The sequence below is a fragment of the Anabrus simplex genome, chromosome 3 (assembly GCF_040414725.1).
Source record: "Anabrus simplex isolate iqAnaSimp1 chromosome 3, ASM4041472v1, whole genome shotgun sequence".
Lineage (NCBI taxonomy): Eukaryota > Metazoa > Arthropoda > Insecta > Orthoptera > Tettigoniidae > Anabrus > Anabrus simplex.
The window spans coordinates 61,298,673-61,324,124 of NC_090267.1; the positions used below are offsets into that span (position 1 = coordinate 61,298,673).

General features: G+C 39.8%; 1 protein-coding gene across 1 annotated transcript in view; it reads right to left on the minus strand.

Annotated features, from left to right (window-relative positions):
- Nucleotides 1-457: 457 nt before the first annotated feature.
- Nucleotides 458-25,452, minus strand: part of LOC136865969 (kunitz-type serine protease inhibitor textilinin-2) — a 41,690-nt gene continuing 16,695 nt past the window's right edge. The window contains exons 3-4 of the mRNA XM_067142548.2: nucleotides 12,449-12,525; nucleotides 458-646 (exon numbers count right to left, since the gene is read on the minus strand). Of these exons, the coding sequence (XP_066998649.2) occupies nucleotides 12,459-12,525 (67 nt within the window). The 3' untranslated portion in view covers nucleotides 458-646; nucleotides 12,449-12,458. The remainder of the gene's footprint in view (nucleotides 647-12,448; nucleotides 12,526-25,452) is intronic.

Sequence of the window (25,452 nt, forward strand, 5' to 3'; positions counted from 1 at the left end):
TACCATCGTTGCACCAGAAAAACAGCTATGCGATAATATTATTTCATCTTAGAACTCTGAGCAAAGAGGTTCTGTCATCTGAGGTCAGTATTGAATGAACTATATAGCTATATCAACGATTTTTCGTTTTAAGTTATACATGTACTGTGGGTCAGTATTTCTCCCCTCAACATTGTCACATAGCGGTATTTCGAGGCGCAACGGCTATGTATAAGTGTCCCCCTTTAGCCTTTATGTCAGAAGTTAAGTTCCTATAATGGAACCATAATTTAATTTCACCGATTGGGGATATTGAAATAAATTTAATTCGATATTTTCAAACGTGAAATAGCCAACGTTTCGCCCCAGTGTGGCGGTTGGTTTGCCAGTTGGACTGAAACATCTAAGGAGCTTGATTACTTTAACACTAAAATTGTGAGAATGGGGAAACTATGGAAGTTCATGATAGACACGTGACTTAATTTCACAGAAGGAGTATTTATTATACGATGTGTTATTTAATCACGTTACTTTTGTACATCGAAGGTTCTTGTATTTGTTTATACTTTCATTTATATATATAATGTTGTCTAAAAGCAGGACACTTCGTGCAATTCTTCAGTTCGGGCGGTGTTGATCAGCTGCATGTCTAGGATTAGGTGAAATCCTGAAATGAAAATTAAATCAAATACAGCGAAAAGTATGTTAATACAACGAATAGTATTATGCAAATGTTTATTGATATCCTTAAATTAATAATAGCAAAAAAAAAAATATTTCATGTGGCTAGTCTGGTGCATTCCTTGTAAAACAGACCCTCCCACAAGGGTAGGAAGCTTCTGTCGTATATAGGAACTGTGTATTTTTGTAGTGTTGTGTGTGGTTTGTGAGTTGCAGGAATGTTGGGGACTGTAGAAACATCCAGTCCCTGAGCCAGGGGAATTAACCATTTACAGTTAAAATCTCCAAATCGGCCGAGAATCGAATCCGGGGCCCTCTAAACGGAAGGTGGATACGCTGATTATTCAGCCAAGAAGCCGATAATAATAATAATAATAATAATAATAATAATAATAATAATAATAATAATAATAATAATAATAATAATAATACCGAGGTGAATAGCTCAGACGATAGAGTGCTGGTCTTCTGACTCCAAACTGGCAGGTTCGATCCTGGCTCAGTCCGGTGGCATTTGAAGGTGCTCAAATACGTCAGAACTCCTGTGGGACAATTTTCCGGATCTCAGCGTTTCCGAAACCCGTAAAAGTAGTTAGTGAGATATAAAATCAATAGCATTATTATTTTTAACTAGCAAATGTACCCGTGCTTCGCTGCGGTATTCTACATTGCTGATAACTCCGTAAATTACTGTAAAGGCAGTGAGTAAGATAATATTTATTTTTTGATACTCATGTGACAACTTGAACCATAAAATTTGGATAACATACGGTCACTGGTCGTGTCAATGCGCGTGGCGAATGTGATGATTCTATCGTCCTATACGTGCGTCAAACGATAACATAACACATCTACAAAGTACAAAATTAATTTGAAGTCGAAAAATACAGCTCTACTTAACGCTTAAGGGATAGAGATACGACAAAATGTCGTAGGACGAAAGTTGTAGATCTCTCCAATTTGAAAAGCGATTATGCTGTCTGTTTTGTGATATGACTTACCGTTTAGCCACCAATTATCCCGAAACGAAGGTCTGCAACGTCATTAAAATCGCATTCATATTTCGATATTTTCCGGCGCCAAAAGTTCATTTCAACAGCTTGGAATTTGTCCTCAAAGAAAACAGTACCCATGTTTCGAGATTAGCACTCGCATACATATGGAGTAATTAAGGAAGAAAGTAATACAGTTTTTTTTTTTGCTAGGGGCTTTACGTCGCGCCGACACAGATAGGTCTTTTTTGCTAGGGGCTTTACGTCGCACCGACACAGATAGGTCTTATGGCGACGATGGGATAGGAAAGGTCTAGGAGTTGGAAGGAAGCGGCCGTGGCCTTAATTAAGGTACAGCCCCAGCATTTGCCTGGTGTGAAAATGGGAAACCACGGAAAACCATCTTCAGGGCTGCCGATAGTGGGATTCGAACCTACTATCTCCCGGATGCAAGCTCACAGCCGCGCGCCTCTACGCGCACGGCCAACTCGCCCGGTACAGATAGGTCTTATGGCGACGATGGGATAGGAAAGGCCTAGGAGTTAGAAGGAAGCGACCGTGGCCTTAATTAAGGTACAGCCCCAGCATTTGCCTGGTGTGAAAATGGGGAACCACGGAAAACCATTTTCAGGGCTGCCGATAGTGGGATTCGAACCTACTATCTCCCGGATGCAAGCTCACAGCCGCGCGCCTCTACGCGCACGGCCAACTCGCCCGGTAGTAATACAGTTAAGGAAGTTGAAATCAACAGAAAATAGGATTATAACTGAGGTCAACCGTATGGGACAAATATGTAAATACCAAGTGGTTGTATTGGAAGATAAAATGCCCCTCAATAAATTGTGATGGTATGAGTTACGGATATAAGAAGGTGGTAACAGAGGAGAAATTTAGGCGCAGGGATTCTTAGGTAAACAAATAAGGTGGCTTATGGTGTTATTACTAAAGCCTAAAGAGCCAATGCAGAGGCAATAAATTAAAGCGGAATACAGATGTAGAATATAAATTCAGTAAAATTTTAACAAATGCCCGAAAACACGTTACAGTGTGAAATACTGGGCTACACTCCGCGGTCCTGGTTTTCATATAAACCTGTCGTCTATTCAGAGGTTGGCGGACACATATCTCAGGATACGAGCCACACAAGGTTTTTTTTCACCATCTGTACAGTGGACTGTGTACTCCTTAACTCATCCCAAATTATTTTGTTTCGGCCGGGTGACGCCGCAACTCTAACATCGCACCCAGCCGACCCAATAAAGCATATCGGCCAGACACCAAGTGGGAAGTCGGCCTCCCCAACATCATGGATAACTGTGTGATCCTTGATATTGACCCTGCTCTCCAAGACCACGCCATCCTAACACAACTCCAACGGAAAGGAGTCGCAGCTGACAGCGTCTCCCGAATACTGGAAGACAACGTTCCCACATGTCGTGTTTTTGTTCCACTCTACAGGCCAGGCCACCTTCAACACATCCTCGCCAACGGAGTCTACCTCAACGGCCAGCACCATCGAGTGGAACCACTTCTTCCGGACGTTGACGACGCAACAACCACACCACAGCAATCCCAACAACCGTTATTGTTCCCGTTCTCCCCTCCTCCCATCACCGTCACCACCGCCATCACCACTGTCGTTACTACGACCACCACAACATCCACCCATTTTTCTTCCTCTGTTCCAATTATAACTGTTGCCACCTGCCATACCTCCCCACTCATGAGTTCTTCCCTCCATCTCTCCCCCATTTCTGAACAACCCCCGCATCAATACCTACCAGCTGAATCATCAGGGTCTACAACCGCAGCACCGCCTTCGTTATCTCCACCTGCCGATGAACTAACAACCTCCGCACAACCATCGCTGACGCAGCCTCCTTTAACTCGTCACACCATGTCCAGCTGTGTGATCCGCGGTGTGGATCCTGCCCTCTCAGAACGGGCCATTCTCCGTCACCTCCAAGCTGAAGGCGTCCCAGTCCGTCGCGTCTTCCGAATTAAGAACGTATCTGGCCCAACCTATATGGTTCGTCTACACGCCCCGAGGGCCGCCGATGCCCAGCACCTAATTAACAACGGAGTTTACATCTATCGTCATCGCCATAAAGTGGGACCCTCCATCTCTCCACCCCAACCTCTTCGCCATCCCAACAACAAATCTCATCGTCGCACCCGGCCAGCCACTTCTTTTCAACCTCACCAATTCTTCAGTCCACCCCATCCCCCACCTAGTTACATCTGCTATCCACCTTCGATGCTTGAAGTCCTACGATCCTTAACATCTTCCATCCTCAATATCACAACGTCGCTGCATCTCCTAACCCAACATTTGCATCATGGTACCCCGCTCTAAAACTTCACTCCCAAACAAACCCTCTCTTCTTCCTGTCACTGCAGTCATTCCCCCTCATTCAATCTGTCAAATCGATTACCCACCTTCTTCATTTACCACATCATTCAGTTATCTTCACCTCTCTTGGCCCGAGAGATCGCGTAACGATCTAGGGGGCCCGCCCCGCCCTTCGGGTTGGGAATGAAAACATTTTCGTCGTTGTCGTCGTCGTCAGAGGTTTTAAAATGGCATGCGTACCAAAACCTTCCCCAAGATGATTATACTATTAATATGAAGTTTGGTCGAGATCTATCCAGCCGTTTCGTCCTGATGGCGGACCAAACATACAAACAGACATGAAAAATAAAAACCACTGATACGGTCCCGAGTTGACCTAAAACGGATAAATATCAGTAAATTTAGCAAAACAAATGACATTACAGACAGCGGACCCCGTACAGCTTTATTTATATGGATGTATGGTGAAGTGGTTAGAGTGATAAGCTGCCACCCCCGGAGGCTAGGGTTCGATTCCCGACTCTACAGCGAAGAGTGGTTTGAGGGACGGAACAGGATCCACTCAGCCTAACGAGGTCAAGTGAATAGACAGTGGTTCGAACCCCACCGCAGCCATCCTCGAAGTGCTTTTCCGTAGTTTCTCACTTTTCCTCCAGTCAAATAACGGGATGATACCTAACTTAAGGTCACGGCTGCTTCCTACCCTCTCCCTTGTCCATCCCTTCCAATCATTCCATCCCCCCACAAGGTCCCTGTTCAGAATGGCAGTTGGGGCAGCCTAGGTAGGTACTGTGTTCTCCTTCCCAATTGTATCCCCGACCCAAAGTCTCACGCTCCAGGACGCTGACGTTGAGGCGGTAGAGGTGGGATGCCTCCCTGAATCCGAGGGAAAACCAACCCTGAAGTGTGAATGGATTAAGGAAATAATAATAATAATAATAATAATAATAATAATAATAATAATAATAATAATAATAATAATAATAATAATAATAATAACAATAATAATTGTATGGCGTTTGCTACCGCGTGCACTCAGTTTGATTTTATACAATTTGGGCTGCCTGCATTTCAATTTCGATGTCCTGTTTTGTCTACCAAACTATAGATGAACGAATCATGTTAGGTTATCTGTGGCTGTGTGGTAATTAATTTAGTGTTATGAGATATATCTAAAGCCTACGTGGTTCAGGCGGCAGCGCGCCGGCCTCTCATCGCTGGGTTCCGTGGTTGAAATCCAGGTCACTCCATGTTAGTTTTATGCTGGACAAAGTGGAGGCGGGACAGGATTTCTCCGGGTACTGTGGTTTTCCCTGTCATATTTCATTCCAGTAACACTCTCCAGTTTCATTTCATTTCATCTGTCATTCATCAATCATTGCCCCAGAGGAGTGCGGCAGGCTTCGGCAGCCGGCACAGTTCCTATCCTCGCCGCTAGATAGGGGCTTCATTCATTCCATTCCTGACCCGGTCGAATGACTGGAAACAGGCTGTGGATTATCATTATTATGAGAGATCTCTCACATCCCGACGAAGTTCGACACGCACTTTTCTCCATCCTCCAAGAATCCGACTACCTCTGGCGAATTTGGACCCAGGATTTTGGGATCCGAAGGCCAACACTCCACCACTGATCTACAGCTATAATAAAAATAATAATAATAATAATAATAATAATAATAATAATAATAATAATAATAATAATAATAATAATATCATACATACATGATCATTAAAGACTGTTATGCCTTTCAGCGTTCAGTCTGCAAGCCTCTGTGAATTTACTAAACATCGCCGCAATCCTCTATTTGCAACTAGTGCTATGGCCTCATTTAGTTCTATACCTCTTATCTTTAAATCGTTAGAAACTGAGTCTAACCATCGTCGTCTTGGTCTTCCTCTACTTCTCTTACCCTCCATAACAGAGTTCATTATTCTCCTAGGTAACCTATCCTCCTCCAATCGCCTCACATGACCCCACCACCGAAGCCGGTTTATGCGTACAGCTTCATCCATCGAGTTCATTCCTAAATTAGCCTTTATCTCCTCATTCCGAGTACCTTCCTGCCATTGTTCCCACCTGTTTGTGCCAGCAATCATTCTCGCTACTTTCATGTCTGTTACTTCTAAGTTATGAATAAGATATCCTGAGTCCACCCAGCTTTCGCTCCCGTAAAGCAAAGTTGGTCTGAAAACAAAACGATGTGAAGATAGTTTCGTCTGGGAGCTGACTTCCTTCTTACAGAATACTGCTGATCGCAACTGCGAACTCACTGCATTAGCTTTACTACACCTCGATTCAATCTCACTTACTATATTACCATCCTGGGAGAACACACAACGTAAATACTTGAAATTATCGACCTGTTCTAGCTTTGTATCACCATCTGACATTCAATTCTCTTGGATTTCTTACTTATTGACATATTTCGTCTTTTTTATATTTTAATATATTTTTTATGTTTTCATTTTATTTCTCTCAAATGGCAAGATACAGCATGAACATACAAGAGTAACACAACAAGCAAATCACTCCATCTCTTAGTACAGTATAATGTTCACTTGTCACATGTCCTACTGACCTTGAAAAACAAAACAACCAAATTTTTTTTTACCTTTTCACTCGTAACCTATTGTTCTAGAATATTGTCATTTCACAAAAAACATTGCCACAAAATACATTGCGTGAAAAACACTGCACTATTCACTGCACGACCATTCGAATGTTATAATGAAACATTCGCGAGTTCCTTAAAGGGTGTCGGTGACATACGTTTCGACAATTGTTGTTTGGCATCTTTTAGAAGGCGGATGAATGTGTTCAGGGAGCACTCTTCGTTTTTCTGGACATAATATAGATACCCCATGACCAGCCAAGTTTACGCAAATTTCAAGTGCTGCGTACCGAGTTCTAGTTCCAAAGCTGCTCTGTAAGCTGCATTAGGATTAGCTGATTCTGTCATCTGTCTTAGCACAGAACAAAACTATTTCCAGACAATTTTGACACCTCCACAGGTCGTAAGTTTATGCATCTGTGTGTACACCTCCAGACGTTTTTTACAGAGTGGGGATTGGGTGATGTTATGACGAAATTTTTTATCTTCTGTTGGAATAATTTCGTTTATAGCTTTATATGCTCGAACTTTCCAGTCAGTTGGTAAATGAGGATCTTTGAAATTTCTCCAGATTTCTTTCCATTGCCTATTTGGGTACTTCTCCGTGATCTGGGGCTGTGTTTCGTTCTTCTCTACTATTACTCGTGTATGAGGTACGTTGTGTCCTGTCACTCGTATCGTATCTATCTCGTGCAGCGCTCTTCTAAAACATCGTGTCGGCACTGAATACTTTGGATTTTGCTGACTTATATTCCAAAAATAATTCTGATGAGCAGCTTCTACTCCTGTCTTGGCAATTACTAACTCTCGCATTAAAAGCGCTTGGTATTTTTCACCAACTGCTATGAGACCCAGTCCTCCTCTCTCGACTGATTTCCTCACTTGTGATCTTGCTACACGAAGCATATATCCTCGCCATAAATAATAACTAATACATAGTTCAACTCGCTGGCTTATTTTTACCGGCATGGGTCGAATTTGTTCCACATACCACAATTTAGATGAGGCAAACAACTTTATATGCCACACCTTTTGGATGATGTTCAGGTTTCGGCTCAAACTGATTGACAATGTGGCGCGTACCCTTGAAACTACGGTTGTCCAGTTTATGTCAATAGTTTGGGCGATATTAGGGGTGAACACTATTCCCAAAATCTTAATTCTATCTTTAATAGGTACTGACGCTATTGTCGACTCTTGTGACCAGCTACCAAGCGGTAATATCTCGGATTTTAGATAACTGACTTGGGCATTAGAGGCTTTCTCGTAAGTTGTTATTATGCACTTCAACTGTGGTGCACCGGTTGGTGTCTGCAGTAAGATGGTGACGTCATCAGCATAGGCTGCAACCGTGAACAGGCTATGGGGTTGGGAATCGTGCACATTACAAAGTGGACTGCCCGAATAAAGGGCTCTATACTTAAAGCAAACAAAGTCATTGATAGGGGACATCCTTGTCGAACCGATGTTTTAATTGGAATTGGTTTGGAAAAGTGTCCATTAAGAAGTATAAAGGGTTCGAATAAGATTGCATATTGCGGTTGGGAGACCCATGCGCTTCAGCACTGCTAACAAGTACCCATGATGCACTCTGTCGAAAGCTTTTCGGAAGTCCAGGTATAGAATCGCGCCCATTTCAGTTAGTTCTGCTTCAAAGTGTAGCACTGCATTTTTACTGCCTGCAGGATGTGGGCTATAGCACATGTTTGCCCTACTTTGATGATGTTAGTAAGGTAGGGGCGTATTCTTTTCGCCAGTATTTTCATGAAGAGTTTTTAATCGGTGTTGAGGAGTCTTATCGGACAGAAATCTGATACAGTTCGTGGCGTGGAGACTTTGGGTATAAGGATTATCACTTCTTCATTAATGCCTGTGCAATCTTGTAGATTAGCGAACAATATTTGCATCAGTGTTAAAAGGGTTGATTTATTGCTGTTCCAGTATTTTTGTAGAAAAAATAAGTCAAACCATCAGGGCTTGGGTCTGATCTGTTACTGGCCGTTCGTAGGGCCTCGAATAGTTCACTTTCTTCAATCGGACGGAGGAGCTGCTGCCTGTCATTGTCATTGAGGTGTTGTTCGACGAAAGCCAGAATGGTCGTTTGATCTCATGGGGAATTCTCACAGTCACGGAACGTTTCCCTAAATTATTTTTCAGTTTCATTTAGACAGTCTTTAGTAGAGAAAAGTCGTCTGTTGTCATCGGTAAGAAGAGTAGATATGATTTCGTTCTTCCCGTTTCTTTTTTAATTGGCAACATGATAAAGCTGTGCATTTTCTTCTGCCAAGGGTGAATGAGAACACGAACGAACGAAGGAACCCTGTAGGATGTTTTCCTGAATGACTGTTATTCTTCGTTTAACTACAGCAATGTGACTGTTTACGTTGTAACCTGCCTGTTGACGCACCAGAAGGTCAGTTAGTATAGTGTAGTAAGAGTGTAGAGTTTTCCGTCTGTTCTGCCTTTTCTGCTCCAAGTTTCTTAAAGAAGGTTTGACTCGCCGGTTTAACCTTATGCAGCCATTTGTGTACAGTTAAAGGCCCCTGTTGGGTGAGACGACTGAGCATGTCTGACCACATCTGTTGAAAGTCCTCTTTCACTTGCTCGTCATCTAGCAACGCAGTATTTAGTTTCCAATATCCCTTCCCGATAACAGGAATTCTCCTAGTTGCACGAATCTTCAGTAGGACAGCGTGATGATCCCTGAAAGGTATTATTTTAACACTGATGTCATGTACATTGGGTGCTAGATCTCTGTTTACGTAAAATGTATCAATTCTAGATGCAGATGCTCCTCGGAAAAATGTAAATTGTACGAAGTTGCCGTGTTTACTTTCCCGTCTATCGCGAAGCTCTAAGACCTGACATAGCCTTTCAAGCGCTGGAGAAGGGTTGAATTCTCCTCTCTGGTCTTTTGCGTGTAAAACACAGTTAAAATCCCCACCGAAAATTACGTCTTTGTAATTATGTCGTAAAAAGAACGGCAGTTGTGTGGTCAGAAATTCCTCTCGCTTGTGGCGACGATGTGTTCCAGAGTACAGGTAAACGTTTATGTACAGTGTGTTATCTTCAGTTAATATTGACGTGATCCTTCCACTAGGGCGTGTCTCACAAATTTTAATGTTTAAACCAGATCTGTATATAATTGCAGTACCTCTTGAGTCTTCCCCAGGATTAGCAATATATTGGTAATTGTTTACAAGGTAAGGCAAAGTAAAGACGTTAACTTCTTGCAGGAAAAGGATATCGATGTCATAATCTCTAATAAATTCTTGTAATGGAACCTGTTTGCTGCGTCTTCTCAGGCAATTAACATTAAGTGATGCTACAGAATGGAGAAGTAGAATGGTAAAGGAAAATAACACAGTGCCAATCATAATGATGAGTTTGGAGATGGAGACGAGTGCTGAAGTTAGTTATTCGGAACATGTTTGATAGTTTTAGTGCCTTTCTTTTTTCCATTATCATCTTCCGGCCGCTTTAACCTAGGATCCCTATGGCTAATTTGGGGTAGTTTTGTTTCGGTAATTTCCATTTCTTCTACCGACGGAGGACTCTCGTTTTCTACTGTCGGTTATATATTATGCTTTTCCCTACTTTGCATGTTACCATCTTTGAGGGATGTTGGTGGTGTCAATACACCTCCGTCCTCTGTTTTCACATCCTGATTTAGTGGAGACTGAAACGTATTATGATTTATTTCTTGGGGTTACTGTGATGGCAGTAATGCATCCGACTCAGTCGTAGGTAGCCTTTCCGGATGCGGTAGTTGATTATTAATAACAGAATTGTCGTTCTCGGTTATCTGATGCCCCGCTTGTTGACCTAACAACTCTGTCTTCCTGTGCGTCACAGAAGTGGCCGGGATAGTGTTCTGGTGTTCATTTTGTGTTGCCTGTGTAGCTTCATGTAAGTCACTAGGGGACGAACTGTGTGAGTTTTCTTCAGAAGTCAACCGTGTAGCTTGCAGCGGAAAGTGCTGTGTCGGCAGTTTCCCACTGGCCAAGGTCACCCAGGTGGGACTAGCAGTCTGTTCGGTTTGTTGGACGAGTTGTTTACGTCGCGGGCATTGACTCTGGAAGTGCCCCACTGCATTACGAGATGAACACGTAGTAGGCTGATTTTCGTAACTGATCAGGGCTTTATGCCCACCAATATCTAACTAAGACGGTATATGTTGCTTTAACATTAATCGAATTGCTCGTACACGATTATGAACCTTGTATCGGAAACCTGAGCTCCATGTTCCATCCTGAATGGAAAAAAATGGTCCCATATTTACTAATATGTTCCACAATTATTCTGTGTGGTACCTCTATCGAAAGGTTAAAAATTCTCACCAACTTTGTACCAAGACCCGCAGAACCAATAGTCACTTTGCTACGGAACCCATTACTGTGTAAGATGGAGTGCTCACCTGCATAATCCTGTAGCAGTTTTTCAGTTGTAAGTACCCGGAACCAAGAACTTATTCTACCATCAATTATCACTGAAGCCCAATTGTCAACATAAATGCCTTTGATTGATTTTAATAATCGACCTTTAATTCCGTAGTCCCCCAGTATAGTTAACATATCGTCGCTGCCGGGACAGAACCTCCTATGTGAAATATTTTAGCTTAGAACTTTGGCCGGTAAGGTTCTGTCATCTAAGGTGCAATATTGTGTGAACGAAGTCAAGGCATTCTCGCTCTTCATAATGTATGTGCTGCGGGTCAGTATATCTCCAAAAATATTATCACATAGGAGGTTTTGTCCCGGTAACGACGGTATTTTTCCTCGGTACCCTGTCATATGCTTTCTCTGTATCTACGAAACATAAACACAAACTGTCTATTCCTCTCGAAGCGTTTTTCAATTACCTGGCGCATACTGAAAATCTGATCCTGACCGCCCCTGTGTGGGCGGAAACTACACTGGTTTTCATCCAACTTCCTCTCAACTACTAAACTACTACTACTACTATAATAATAATAATAATAATAATAATAATAATAATAATAATAATAATAATAATAATAATAATAATAATAATAATAATGTCACTCCTAGGCTACTGAGCTAATTCACTTTAATTTAACGCCACTCAATCAGGCCGTTTATCAATATGGGTGTTCCTGTTTACCAAGTGGTAGAGAATCGAGAACTCTGCTGGGACACCAAACACAGAAATTTAATTAATTTTACGAGGTAAACAAGAAAGGGTCACTGATTAGTTGTCCTTTAAAACAAGCAACAACAACAATTCAAAGGCAGAATTACCATAAAAATGTAATTGCACTTTGCTTCATCGTATATCGATGGCCTAATTGAAGATCTCGTATCTCCCTATGCTCTTCTTGTCTATTATATCCCTTACGACTAGTCACGCCTCCTAGCCACATATGAATATGCAGGCCATCAGAACAATTTTCCTTGGGTTCATTTTTCTATGCCGGTGCGTAAAGGAAAATGAACCTTGCCGTACCGTACTGTAGGTATATATGTTTGCGTGACGTATTCACGCACTCCTACAGTATAATGTATTTAAGGTTAATTTTCCTTTACACACTAACATAGGAAAATGAACACATCGAAAATTGTTCTGATGGACTGCATATTCATATATATTTGTGTGTGGCTGGGAGGCGTGACCAGTCTAAAGGGAAATAATGGATGGAAAGAGCATTGTGATATAAGTTAAGAGTATTTTGAATTAGAACATCGATATTCACAACAAGGATAGAATATTCCCTTTACTTAACACGAACTGAAGATGTTATTTCTTTCAAATGCAGACATGCAATTAAAATTAACGTCTCTCCAAGGGGTTTGTTGAGTGTTTCTTACCTGTGGATTTTCACGTCGAATTGTTTTCTGTATTATGCCTTACGCACATTCTCTCGCAATCTTCCTGTGTCTGGAAGCTGAAACATTGATGAATTACGTAAAATTTTAGCTTCTCAGAAAGTGGAAATTTATATATGTCTGTTGTTTGTGGCTGCAAATATAACATAAAAAAACAGGTTTGTTCATAGGGAACACATGAAATACAGTAAACTAGAGAAAATGACAACGCAAGGATAATACGAGTAGCTTTCGGAGGACTATTCCATCTCCATGAATTTTATAAACCTGTAATATAATTGCAGGTCACACAGTAAGATCATAAATATACATATCGTCAGTCCTATGCCAAAACCGGGAATGTGACAACGCTCTTCCTATCCATTAATTCCACTAGAACTGGTCACACCTCCCAGCCTCATATTGATATACAGTCCATCAAAACAAATTTCGTTGAGTTCAGTTTCCTATAAGTACACGTAAGGGAAAATGAACCTTACTGTACCGTACTCTAGGGATGATTGTTTGCATGACATACACCCACTCCTAGAGTATGGTGTATTTAAGGTTCATTTTCCTTTACATATGCGCATATAAAAATGAACACATCTACTGTAAAATTGTTCTGATGGACTGCAAATCAATCTGTGGCTGGGAGGCGTGACCAGTATTATGGAAAATATTGGATAGGAAGAGCATTGTCACATTCGCGGTTTTGGCATAGGATTAACGATATGGTTAATGTTTAAGCTTTTATTCGTGCTTGATGTAAGGAAGGAACTCTGCTCTTACAAAGTGTCTTAAATTAAGCATGAACGTTTTTATTGCACTGGCCAAGGAATTATTTACTTTACTTCTAAAGGGATGACTTAACTCTTAACCAGTTTGAAGATGACGCACAATAAAGCACAGCATCTTTACGATTTCGATGGAATATATTTTGCATTTTATGTTTGGTTTGAAGAAGTTCTCGCTGTGTACTGTAATGCCACTAATATTCCATCCCCGGAATTCACATGTATCGTATGTTCATCATATCTAAGTTTGAATTAATTATTAATATGTATAATTTAGAGTTAACATTTAAGTTATCACAACATGGGAGGACTATCGTCGCTGTTCGGGCAAAATCTCGTATCTCCCAAAGCTCTTCCTATCCATTAGTTTCCTTAAGAATGGTCACGCCTCCCGGCCACATATGAATATTTAGCCCACCAGAACAATATTCGTTGTCTTCATTTTCCTATGCTTACGTGTAAAGGAACATGAACCTTATCGTACCGCACTCTACATTATAATGTACTTAAGGTTCATTTTCCTTTACACGTTGACGTACGAAAATGGGTGTTCGGACATTTCGTACCACGGACATTCCGCACCACTTGATTTTTGAGGCATTTCGTACTACCTAGGTAGTTATCTACCTGTGAACGGTTTTCTCGTAATCTCCAAATATTTACGCCAGCACAATCCGTACCACTTGTTGTCAAATTGGAATTCAATTTCTTCGCCAGCGGGTGTGAATTTCACTTTAGAATTCAGAAACAAAAGTAATTTAAAACATTTACTACAGAAAACTTCTATATTATATTAATAATTGCCCTTTAAACTACACTTATCACTTATGTTTAAATCATAAGAAAGTCGATTTTTGAAGTACCGTATAAATTCTGATACAAAATAATAGAATAGAAATATACATCGTGTTCGGGCGCAATGTGTCTCACGAGCATAAGGATGGATAATATTACTATTATTGTGAATATTTATAAACAACTACATTATTTCATTATCAAGTAAGTAAAATACAATATTCTGATGAACTAGCAGCTACGGGCTTGAAGGTCACGCGGAAACAAGAAACTACTGAAAGGTGGAAGTAGCTAGGTCCCCGCGCATGACGAATACTAGATAAGAATGAACACGCGTGCCAATCAGATCAGTTGACCCCGATGGAAGATTAACATCGGTAGTGGTCACACCGTGTGGAGGCTTCACATTCATTAGTATATCGTTTTTACTTCGCAATACTTTCCACTCTTTCAAGTGGTACGGAATGTACTCTCCTAAATATTTTAAAGTTATTAGCTGAAAGTTCGCAGGTAATCAGCTGGTCAAGTGGTCCGAAATGACCGGTGGTACGAAATGTCCGTAGTACGAAATGTCCTAGAACCGAGATTTATAGGCTACTATAGATGTATCCTCCATACAGCCGGTGACCGGACATTCAGTACCACGGACATTCCGTACCACTTGATTTTTGAGTACATTTCGTACCACCTAGATCGTTATCTACCTGCGAACTGTTTTCCTGTAACCATCAAACATGCACGCCAGGAGAATCCGTACCACTTGATGTCATTCTGGAATTCTATTTCCACGTCAGCAGGTGCATTGAGCCTGACACACTTAAGAAATCAGAAACAGAAATAATTTACAGCATTTACTAAAGAAAACTTCTACTGTATATTATTTAAACCTTTAAACTAAACTTACCACTTATGTTCACGTAAATATTATCACAAGGAAGTCAATTTTTTGAAGTATAAATTCTGAAATGAAATAATACAAGAGAAATACAGATCTTATTCAGGCGCAATGTGCCTGATGAGGAAAAGGGTGGATAATATTACTATTATTGTGAATATTAACTAAGTAAAATAAAAGATTCTGATGAACTGGCCGATATAGGCTTGAAGGTCACGCGGAAACAGGAAACTACTGAAGGGTGGAAGTAGCTAGGTCCCCGCGAATGACGAAGACGAGATAAACATTAACACGTGTGCCAATCAGATCAGTTACGCCCGACGGAAAGTTAACATGAGTAGTGGTCACACCGTGCGTAGGCTTCTGCACCAGTAGTGAACAATGGATATACAAATGAATACATGCCGCACGATATCGTTTTTATTTCACAATATTCCCCACTCTTTCAAGTGGTACGGAATGTCCTCTCCTAAATATTTTAAAATCATTAATTGACACTTCGCAGGTAATCGGACGATCAAGTGGTACGAAATGTCCGCTGGTATGAAATGTCCGTGGTACGAAATGTCCTCGAACCACGAAAATGAACACAACGAAAATTGTTCTGATGAACTGCATATCAATATGTGGCCAGTCTTAAGGAAAATAATGGATGTAAAGAGCATTGAGAGATGTGAACCTTTGCCCGAACAGTGACGCTATTCTCTTCACTTAATATTAAAAAACTCGTAACGCCCGTGTGTCTGTACATTGACTATTTTGGCGAAATTCCCCTACAGTTATCCGTTTGAGGTGTAATAATGACCATCTGCATATTTTTTAGCTTTGGTGTCTGTTTGTCGGTTTGTCTGTTTGTTTGTCTGAGTTCTTATAACTTGAAAACTACTGGATATATTTCTACCAAACTTGATATTTAGAATTCGCCTGTACTTGGGTAGGTTTTAGGGCCAATATTATTTCTGAATACCTACGTTTACTGGGGTATTATCCGAAACCAGAAACATGATTTTGTACTCCCGCAAAATATGCGCATCCAAAATATTAATGGAAATCGACCATCCTTACTGGAAATCAATTTCTAAAACTTTTTCTCATGTGCATCATTTCGATAGGAGGATTAATAAGGGGGATATCATGAACAGTCGGTTTTTCAGGCTAAGTCCAGCGGACATAGCCCAAAATGTGTTGTACGTGGAGCAGATTCCTTATCTATCTATATAAATGAAAACGTAACCACCGCGTGTCTCTACGTTGACTATTTGGGCGAAATGTTCTTACAAATATCCGTTTAAAGGGTAATAATGATTAACTGCATATTTCTTGGCTTTAGTTTCCTAAAAGTCCTAACTTTTACCGCCCTCCCCCAAAATCAAGAATGCGTCACAATCTGCCAGATGAGCTAGAAATTTGAAATTTGGCAATATAATACTTTTTAGCCTGTAACCGACGGAAAACTTCCAAGATCTTTAAAATTTTCACTTTTTATCCCCGAAGAATATCGAAATATCAATGCAATTCTAATGACGGTGCAGACCTTAGTTTCGAGGCATTTCGTGGCTAAACGGTAAGTCCTATCGCAAATCGGATGGCACGACCTCGGTTAAATTTTGAGTGATCTACAACTATGATCCTATGCCATTTTGTCGTATCTCTCTCCCTTATACGTTAGATTTGGCTGTATTTCCCGATTATACGCAAATTTTGTGATTTGTACACGTATATTTCATTGTTTGATACACTTATAGGAATGATAGAATCATAAAATTTGGTATGCACATTGACACGACCAATGGCCATACAAAAACTAAATTTAATGGTTCTATCTTATACATAAGTATGCGCAAAATAATGTAAAGTGTTAAAATTGTACCCAAATTTCATACTATTAACATTTTCGAACTCAATCTAACCCAAAAATATTGGATACACGAGAAGATGTTTAGGATCAAACATGTAGAACAATAAATGGGGCGTCTGATGGCGCAAACCATTTGTTGATATGATGTACAGTTTAGGAGCTGTATATCTCAAAATGAAGGTCTGCACTTATAAACGTGTCCACGATAATGTGTCATCTATTTAAGTAAAATCGTAACGACCGTGTGTCTGTACATTATCTATTTTGGCGAAATTTCTCTGCAGTTATCCATTTCAGGTGTAATAATGACTATCTGCATATTTTTTAGCTTTGGTGTCTGTTTGACGGTTAGTCTGTTTGTTTTTCTGAGTTCTAATAATTTGAAAACTACTGGATTAATTCTACCAAACTTGATATTTAGAATCCACGTCTCCTTGGGTAAGTTTCTGACTGAGGCTAGGGCTGCCAATCCTCTGTTTTCCACCCTTTTGATCTGGTCGTTCCACGTTCCTTTATCATTAAAAATAACTCATAGATATTCCAACTTCCTTACCTGTTCCAATCTTTCTCCCTGAATTACCCATTTACCTTCTATCTTTCTTCTTTTGTCTACCTGGACTACTGATAGTTTAGACTTATTTCCATTAATTCTCAATCCCCATTTCCTCGCAAATAGCGTCACTGAATTTAACGCTCTATTCATCCCCCCAGAAGTTAGCGTCATCAATAACACATCATCCGCAAATATCAATCCTGGTACCTCTAAACCATTAATTACCGGCAAAGCCCAATTTTCTGCCCCAAACCCCTCTTAAATATCGTTGATAAATAAAATAAACAGTATTGGCGATAACTTTCACCCTTGTTTTGAACCCACCTTGGACTCTAAGGGTCCACTCAGTCTCTCTTCTCCCAATTTGAAACAAAACCTGACAACCCTATACATTCCTTCCACTGCCCTCAACATCTTTTCCGAAATCTCTAGCCTACCTAATTTCTCTAATAGGGCCTCTCTATTCACCTTGCCAATAGCTTTCTAGGTTGAAACTGGAGTGATCTACAGCTTTGGTCCTATGACATTTTGTCTTATCTCTATCCCTTGTATGTTGGATTTGTCTCTATTTCTCAATTGTAAGTAATTTTTTTCACTTTTTACACGCATAATTCATACCATGAATCACTTATAGGAAAGGTAGAATCATCAAATTTTACCCGATCATCGGCCGACAGAGTAGCCATATGTGTGCCAAATGCTATGTTTGTAGCTGTCACATAATTATCCGAAATGTAATGCACTGTGAGACAGTCTTACCAAAATTTCGCCCTATTCAATGTTTTTACTCAATCTTAACCATGAATAAATGAGATAACAGAAGATATCATAGGACCTACTACTTACACCGCTAAATACGGCGTCTTTTGGTACCATCCACTTGTCGATATGACGTACCGTTCAGGAGCAGTTAATCTATAAATGCAGGTATGCAATATTTTAAACATGCATGTACGTTTGTATGTTGATATATATCGTGACGGTATCTGCGCTATGAATATTTATTCTGAATTTAATATATGGGAAGAAGACATGCTTCGAGATTCTTTGTCCATATGGGAGATATGTTGCATCATATTGCGCAACATACCCGACTGGGTGGCGCCGAACTCAAGAGTTTCGTGGCTAAAGGAACCCCCAATGTGAGAGAGCACGACGAGGTAAGACAAGGTAGGAAAACATATCTAGTTAACTCCGTCCCAAAAACAAATACTGGATCATAGTAGAGCCAACGTGAGAAAGTGATTTTGGAAGAATATTTGGTAAAACGTTGCCTAAATTATACATAGAAAACATGTCAAAGCAAAATTGAGAATATTTGGTCCTTAGAAAAATTATAAGTCAGATTAATATAACACTATTTATGAAATTACGCCACCAAGCATTATGTAAATCGGCTGAAGCGTACCCACGCTAGCAGTGAACTTTAGCGCCCAAGAGGAATTCCCCGCTGGAGGCTTGATTTAGATTGCAGATTATAATTAATGTACCGATCGGTTTGGGTTCAGCATCAGAGCAAGTAATATTGTTGTTGGGTCACACAATCTATCGCATCGTTATTACCGTAGACCTTGTAGATCATGAGATTTAGAAATTGGAGTGGGGACCTTCGTTCTGTTCACCTCCCACCCTGGGTGAAACTATATAAGCATCCGCGTGTGCGGGTGGAGAGGATAGTCGTCGCCAAGTCTTCAGAGCAGGTACACGGCCGATCTGTGGCCAGACTTTGTCTTTGTTTGTATGTGAAACAACGCAAGTAAACGGGAGTGCGGGAATTAAGTACCTTTAATAGCACATTAATTGTGCAAAACTTTGAAAAACGGTGGTGCCGTTCAAATTACCGGACGATCGCGACGTGTCGGGCGTATGAACAAACTGTGCCGTACATTCGTATTGCGAGATCGTGACGCGTTATCATACCGCATATCGGGAGAGAGAATGTTCTCTAGACATTGATTTGTGATAGAGACGAAGCCCGTAGTGTGATAGTTAATAAACTGAGGAAATCGTGTGGAGAAACACGCGGGTAGAGAAGAAGGAAGTTCCACGTAAAATAATAGTATTATATTTTGAAGTATAAACTGGACTTGAAATATTACACAATGATATTGTCCGCAGAAAAACATATAACTGTGACAAGGTTTTGAACATAGAAATCCAATATAACATTCTTTTAAAATTGCTTAAACTGTAGCAGGGATCGTATCAGTGTCTGCCGTGGATTAACTTTGCGTGATTAAAATAGGAAATTGGAGTTTCATTATTTCAACATACAGCTCTTCCCGAAATCATATTGATGAATACTTAACTCTCCCACTCAGAGAAAATGCAATTTTAGAATTGCCAGTATCGTCTAAATATAACTGTGAAGTGTGGAGAAGGATTCTCTGCGAATGTGGTGTGGTTAATCTTGTTCTAGTGCTTGTGAATTCAAGGATCATGAAGACTTCAAGAATAAACGCAGGACGCTTGGAACCCATGGCCTACAACAGCTTCAGTATGGATTAAACTAAGCTGCAAGCCCTCTGAAACTCGAATGATGGAAAACCCGACAGAGTGTTGAGTACAAATTTATGATTTTGTAAATGCGGGTATTCTTTTGTTTTAAATATGTAAAGAACGTCAGGATAGAATTAGAATAATATGATTAATATTAGATTGTCAGATAAGGATAGCTTAGAGTGATCAGTAGGATATTATTTTAATTATGTGGGATTATCTGGGATGGAAACTAGTGAGGATAATTTCAAGTACTTTAGTCTGATTCATTTAATTGCATGAGCATGTGTTTGTTTATTTTAATGGTCAAGAGTACCTTAGAAAGGGGGGGGGATTTCTTAACGTTGGTGTTAACTTAACTTAGTAGTCTTTTTAACTCAAATATTCGGTATGAGTCAGAATAGCATGACGACAGGGTCTTCACATTTTCTTGTTGATATTATTTTAAATATGGGAATAGAAAAGCACTCCGTTAATAAATTCTTCTGTAGTTTAGATTGCATGTTTGGAATTAAGTAAATGGCTGTACAACCTGTGTGTGAAGAAGTCGTGCCTGGGCCTCGAAGGACCATCCTCCCCAATTTACTTTACAGTTACATGACTTTTGTTTTGAGGTAATGATAATTTTTAGCTTGTGTGCAAGGGAAACCGTAGGGAAATCTCCGATAGGACGAGCAGTATCTGAACCCAAGCCTTTTGTGAATATGAGATGAAATAAAATGATATGGCGGAAAGATATTGTGAATATTTGAAGAGTGCAATGAACGCGCAAGTTGATTTGAGCATTGAGAGTGATACGTCAGTGTTGTTGTATTGAAATAATTAGCCGCAGAGATGCATTGACAATATATCTATTTGTAGGGAAACATGGTTTGAAGGAAAGGACCTCTCCGTTTGTCGTGGGCGCGGCCCAGACTAAGATTTACTGCTGACGGCTCGGCTTTGAGCGAGGACTCGCTATTAAAGGGATTGTCAAGCGTACAGAAGTCTCAATGTTGTATTCAATGCTGGGTCTTCACACACAAATTCAGCTCATAGTAGAACAGGCTTTGTTTGGTTTCTTTAATTGAGTAACAGAGATATGATTAAATTAATGTCAGAGTAATTAATTATTACCCCCGTTGAGGCGATAGCCAGGGATTTACAGGATCCCTTGCCGATGGTGAAATCGAGGCCACTAGTTCGAGTCCCATGGCACATGAGGATTACCAGTCATAAAGCAACGTGTTTACTACAAGAATACAGCTAGTGTTTGCGTCATATGCCAATCCTTTCCAGGAATTATAGATTTCAGTGTATTTTATGTGTGAATATTGCTTTTGTTTGAATATGACTTCGTGAGCCTCCTTTGTAGTGTTTATTGACGTGAAGAGATTCAGACCCTCTCAACCTTGTACTGTTGGTCATAGTAAGTGGGAAGATGTGTGTTTAGTCTCAGTCCAGTCAATTATTATTGGATTATGTGTCGTCATTTTACGGAAAGTGTTTTTCGTTTTTCTTCACCTCACGTTTTGCTTATTATTTAGTTGCGTTATATTTAAATTAGGTGAACACTCTGAGGCGAATTCCAGATTAAATAAGTGATGTTTAATTATGTAAATAGGGAATATTCCCGGGAAATACCTTAAAATTCGCAAAATCTAATTATGTGTCAAGAGATGAATTGTTTGGATGTTATTGTAATATTATTTAGAAATTCGTGCTCAATATATTGTACCATTCTGTTAATTATGAGAATGGATATTTAACGCTGATATAATAATGCGCAGCAGGACGCTAACTGCAAAGGCGTGATGCTATACTAAGCGCGGGAACTGAAGGGGATTCCCGAGGCAAGGCGTGGTCATGTGTGACGAAGAAAGAATATGTGAGGAAGAAAGAAAGAGAGATGGGATTTTGTCTGGGAGAGAGACCTGCCATCTTACCAGAGATTTTCAGCGGGAACAGACAGGCTCACCACATTACGGAAATTGAGTCATAATACCTATATTTGAAGGTTTCCCAGGAAAGTAAAAGGATGGAAATCAGTGCCAGAATTTTACGAAGCCATAGGTACATCAAAGTCTATTAATATACAATCGAATAAATAACTACGTGGGAGGCCGACTACCGTGAGAAAATATTTCGAGGCCACATGCCAATCTCAAGTTGTTTCCCGGGACTTCCCAGAGCGTCGCGTGGGTTCCTGCATTCTATAAGAGCTGAGAAAGGTGGGAGGAGGTATTCAGTCCATGATAAGATCGCTGTCCGTGCGCGTCGCGTCTCTGCTGATATTTGCGCCAGAAACCTTTGTCTAAGACGAAGATTGTGACTAATAAGTGTTGTGGCGATAACTTGACTCAGTAGATTCGAGATTTATAAACTTCCCGGTAGCAATTGAAGTGAATGACAATATGTAGACGTTTGCAGTGAGACCGTGAGTGTTTAATTATTTGACGCAAAGAGTGCTGCATGTGTAGACTTTTATTATGAGACGATGAGAGGGACGTGGCGACGAGCGAAAGGAGTACCAATAACAATAAGCTAGGATAGTTGGTATTATTCCGGTCAGATGTAGAAGACTAGATTAGTGGAGCAGGAATAGTAAAGTCAGTTTCGAGATTACAGATATCCAATACTGATTCCCATGTCAAAGGGAATAAATAGATCGGGAGGTGGTGTGCTGTGAATCAACTGGATATTTAATTTTAGTGAAGAGCGGTGAGGTGTGCAGGAGACGGGTATTACGAACTGCCGTCCACGTCCTCAAGAAGACGACCAACGGGCCACCCAGACGGAAGAAGACATCATGAACGTGATACACTGGAAGACTGGACCTAAGGGATTGATCCGGGACAACGCTGCCGCCATGATTGCTTAAGTATTCGCAGTCAACCCGGACGGTGAGGAAGAGGTCTCCAAGATGATAGATAAGTGAACTATAATTAATATATATATGTAGGGTCGGGGGTTGTTATGCAGAAATACGGTGATTAATTTGTAAATATAGTAGGGAATATGATTACGCCCATTAGGCCATTTATTGAGGTATTTTTGAGACAATAATTTACGATACCCTCATTGTTGGACATATACATTTGTGTGTGGGGACTTTAATCTGCAATTCTCGGCCATTGTTTGCATTGCCGTTAAATTATGTGCCTGAAACTGTGGCGATTTAAAATGTATCTTCTTACCATTGTTACGTCGGTTGCTTCGAAATTCTGATTGGCTCAATAAGCAAACTTTGACTTGAGTGTGCGCAGTGTCGATGTTCAACTGAGCGAGCCGCAGCGTCACTGCACTGAACGCCAGTGTGTTCCCGGCAGATCGCCAAGATGGACGCGTTTGGAGAAGCTGTGTACAAAATGCGATTGAAAGTTGTTGGAGTGGAGTTTGATAAACCAGGCTAATAGCCTCGTTAATTAAGGCATTGCCTGAATTATAGCGAAATAATGTTGTGTGTTTCATATTTACTGTTTTTTTAATATTAGTGTGACCGAACTATCTGAAGGAGGGTTCTTCATTACAAAATGAGCTAGAATGTAAGCTATTGGATTACAGTATATTAAATTGGACACCCAAAAATGTAAGTACAAGTATCTACTTAATTGTTTCGAAACTGTTCTGCTGCCGGATTATTTGGAGAAGAACGTGTGTATCAAGCTATCTGCGACAACTATTATATTAGAAGAAATGTTTTGGCAACGCTGTTAATATTACTTCGTCTCTACTCCGCTACTGTAATTGAAATTTGGCCTATTGTTTATGGACCTGGCGACCACCGTTTATTCATTAAATTAAGCTGGACTTTCTTCTTCATCGGACATTTTAATGATATAAATTGTATCTGCTAAATATTAAAATGTAACTTAACGTGATTTTGGTAATGTTCTATATCCAAATTATTCTTATGAAGTAATTCTGGAACATGGTATATGCGCGGGTGAGAGACCTATTATTCCATTACTTTAATTTAACTGAGATTATCGTTGTGCTGCCTTTTTTTCTGTTTCGTAAAGTTATTATTATTATTATTAATTTTGTTGATGGATTACCTTTTACATTTCTTGGTTCATATTTGTGGCATCCGATGGACTGTTGATAACGTTTTGAAAGACGTTATGTACTAGTATTGTTTTCGTAATGGCTCATTGTTTAATTACTTAAAGGGATGGTTTATTTCCGGTCTTATTCGGCCATTACCGTTTTCCAAGGCCTCCTAAAATTAAAATTGTGTAACCGGCATTTAAATCCTTTATTAATATTTTGGTTGGAAGAAATGTTAAATTTAAAAGACTATACATAATTATTGTAATATTCTGGTTATAATAAACTGGGATTTGTTCCCTATTTCTTGATGATACTTTGCCCTCCTCAGATTATTCGCGTCCGTTTTTCTTTCCTTCTTCTTTCATTATTGCGTGCCATGTTTTTATCTTATCTCCGGTACGCTAATTTTGTGTGGGCTTTGCCTATTGTCTCTTTAAGTCGGATGTTGGCTTCGGTTTTGGGAAGCTGTATGCTTCGTGTGTACCATTGTGTTGTTGTCTGTGAAATTTTAAGTGTTTCCCTTCGTAATTTGTAGTTTATTTGAGACATATTTTTATTCGGGTTCGTGCGATTTTCTCTTGTGTCCTTTCAATTATTTACGTGTGGAATTTTTTTTGGTGTACTATCGTCGCCTTAAATATTGAGTGTATTTCCGTGTTTCGGGGTGATTGAAATCCTTGTGTACTGACCCCGGAAACAAATTCCAGTTTATTGTGATTAATTGTAGTATTCTTACTCACCAAGAAAAGCTGGCCAGTTATGTAATTAATATTTAATGCACGGATCCGTTTTAACATTTGTCATTCATTTATTCTAAGGCAAACTGTAGCTTGTAATCTGAGTGTGTTTTCACGATTTTATTTATCCTAAAAATAGACATTTGTCTCCTAATTTAATGAGTTGAATTATTACAATTTTTATCTTTCTTCTATTTACTTATTTATTACTACATAAAAATTATTTTACGTTGTTATCCGAGTGCGCACTCATAGTAATTTTTGCTTTAAAAATTTATTTTTACCTATAATTGAAAGACATTATTTACAAATTTATTATTTGTTCTACAGTTTTCATTCCTAAATTCTGTTTAAATTTTTCCTAATTTTAAGTAAAGTTCAAGTTATTTAAACATTAATCTTGCTTTCATTTAGCAATATTGACCTGGCAACCCCTCAAGTAGTTAGCTCGATCCAGTCCTTTCCCTTATTTTCCGTGCCCTCCACGCTTGTTTTGTTAATGCTGCTGCTACTCGATGGTAAGTATTTTGCTTCTTGTCCACATTTGGTTATATTTATGGGGTTTTATTATCATTCCTGTTTTTATCTTTGTCGGGTTGCAATTTTCTTTATATATTTTAGGGTAAAGCATATACATTTTATTCTATTTTATAGAAAGCAAGGATTAAGGTAGCTTAGGTGATAGTGTTGCTGTGTACATAGTCGTAGGGAAGCTAAATTACGAGCTTAGATCAATGTTTCTTAGTGCCTGGCATCAGACGATATCTGCTTGTAATTATGGGTTATTTATGATAGTGTACCATTTCTCTATATTGGGAAGGGAATCGGTCTTCATAACGTA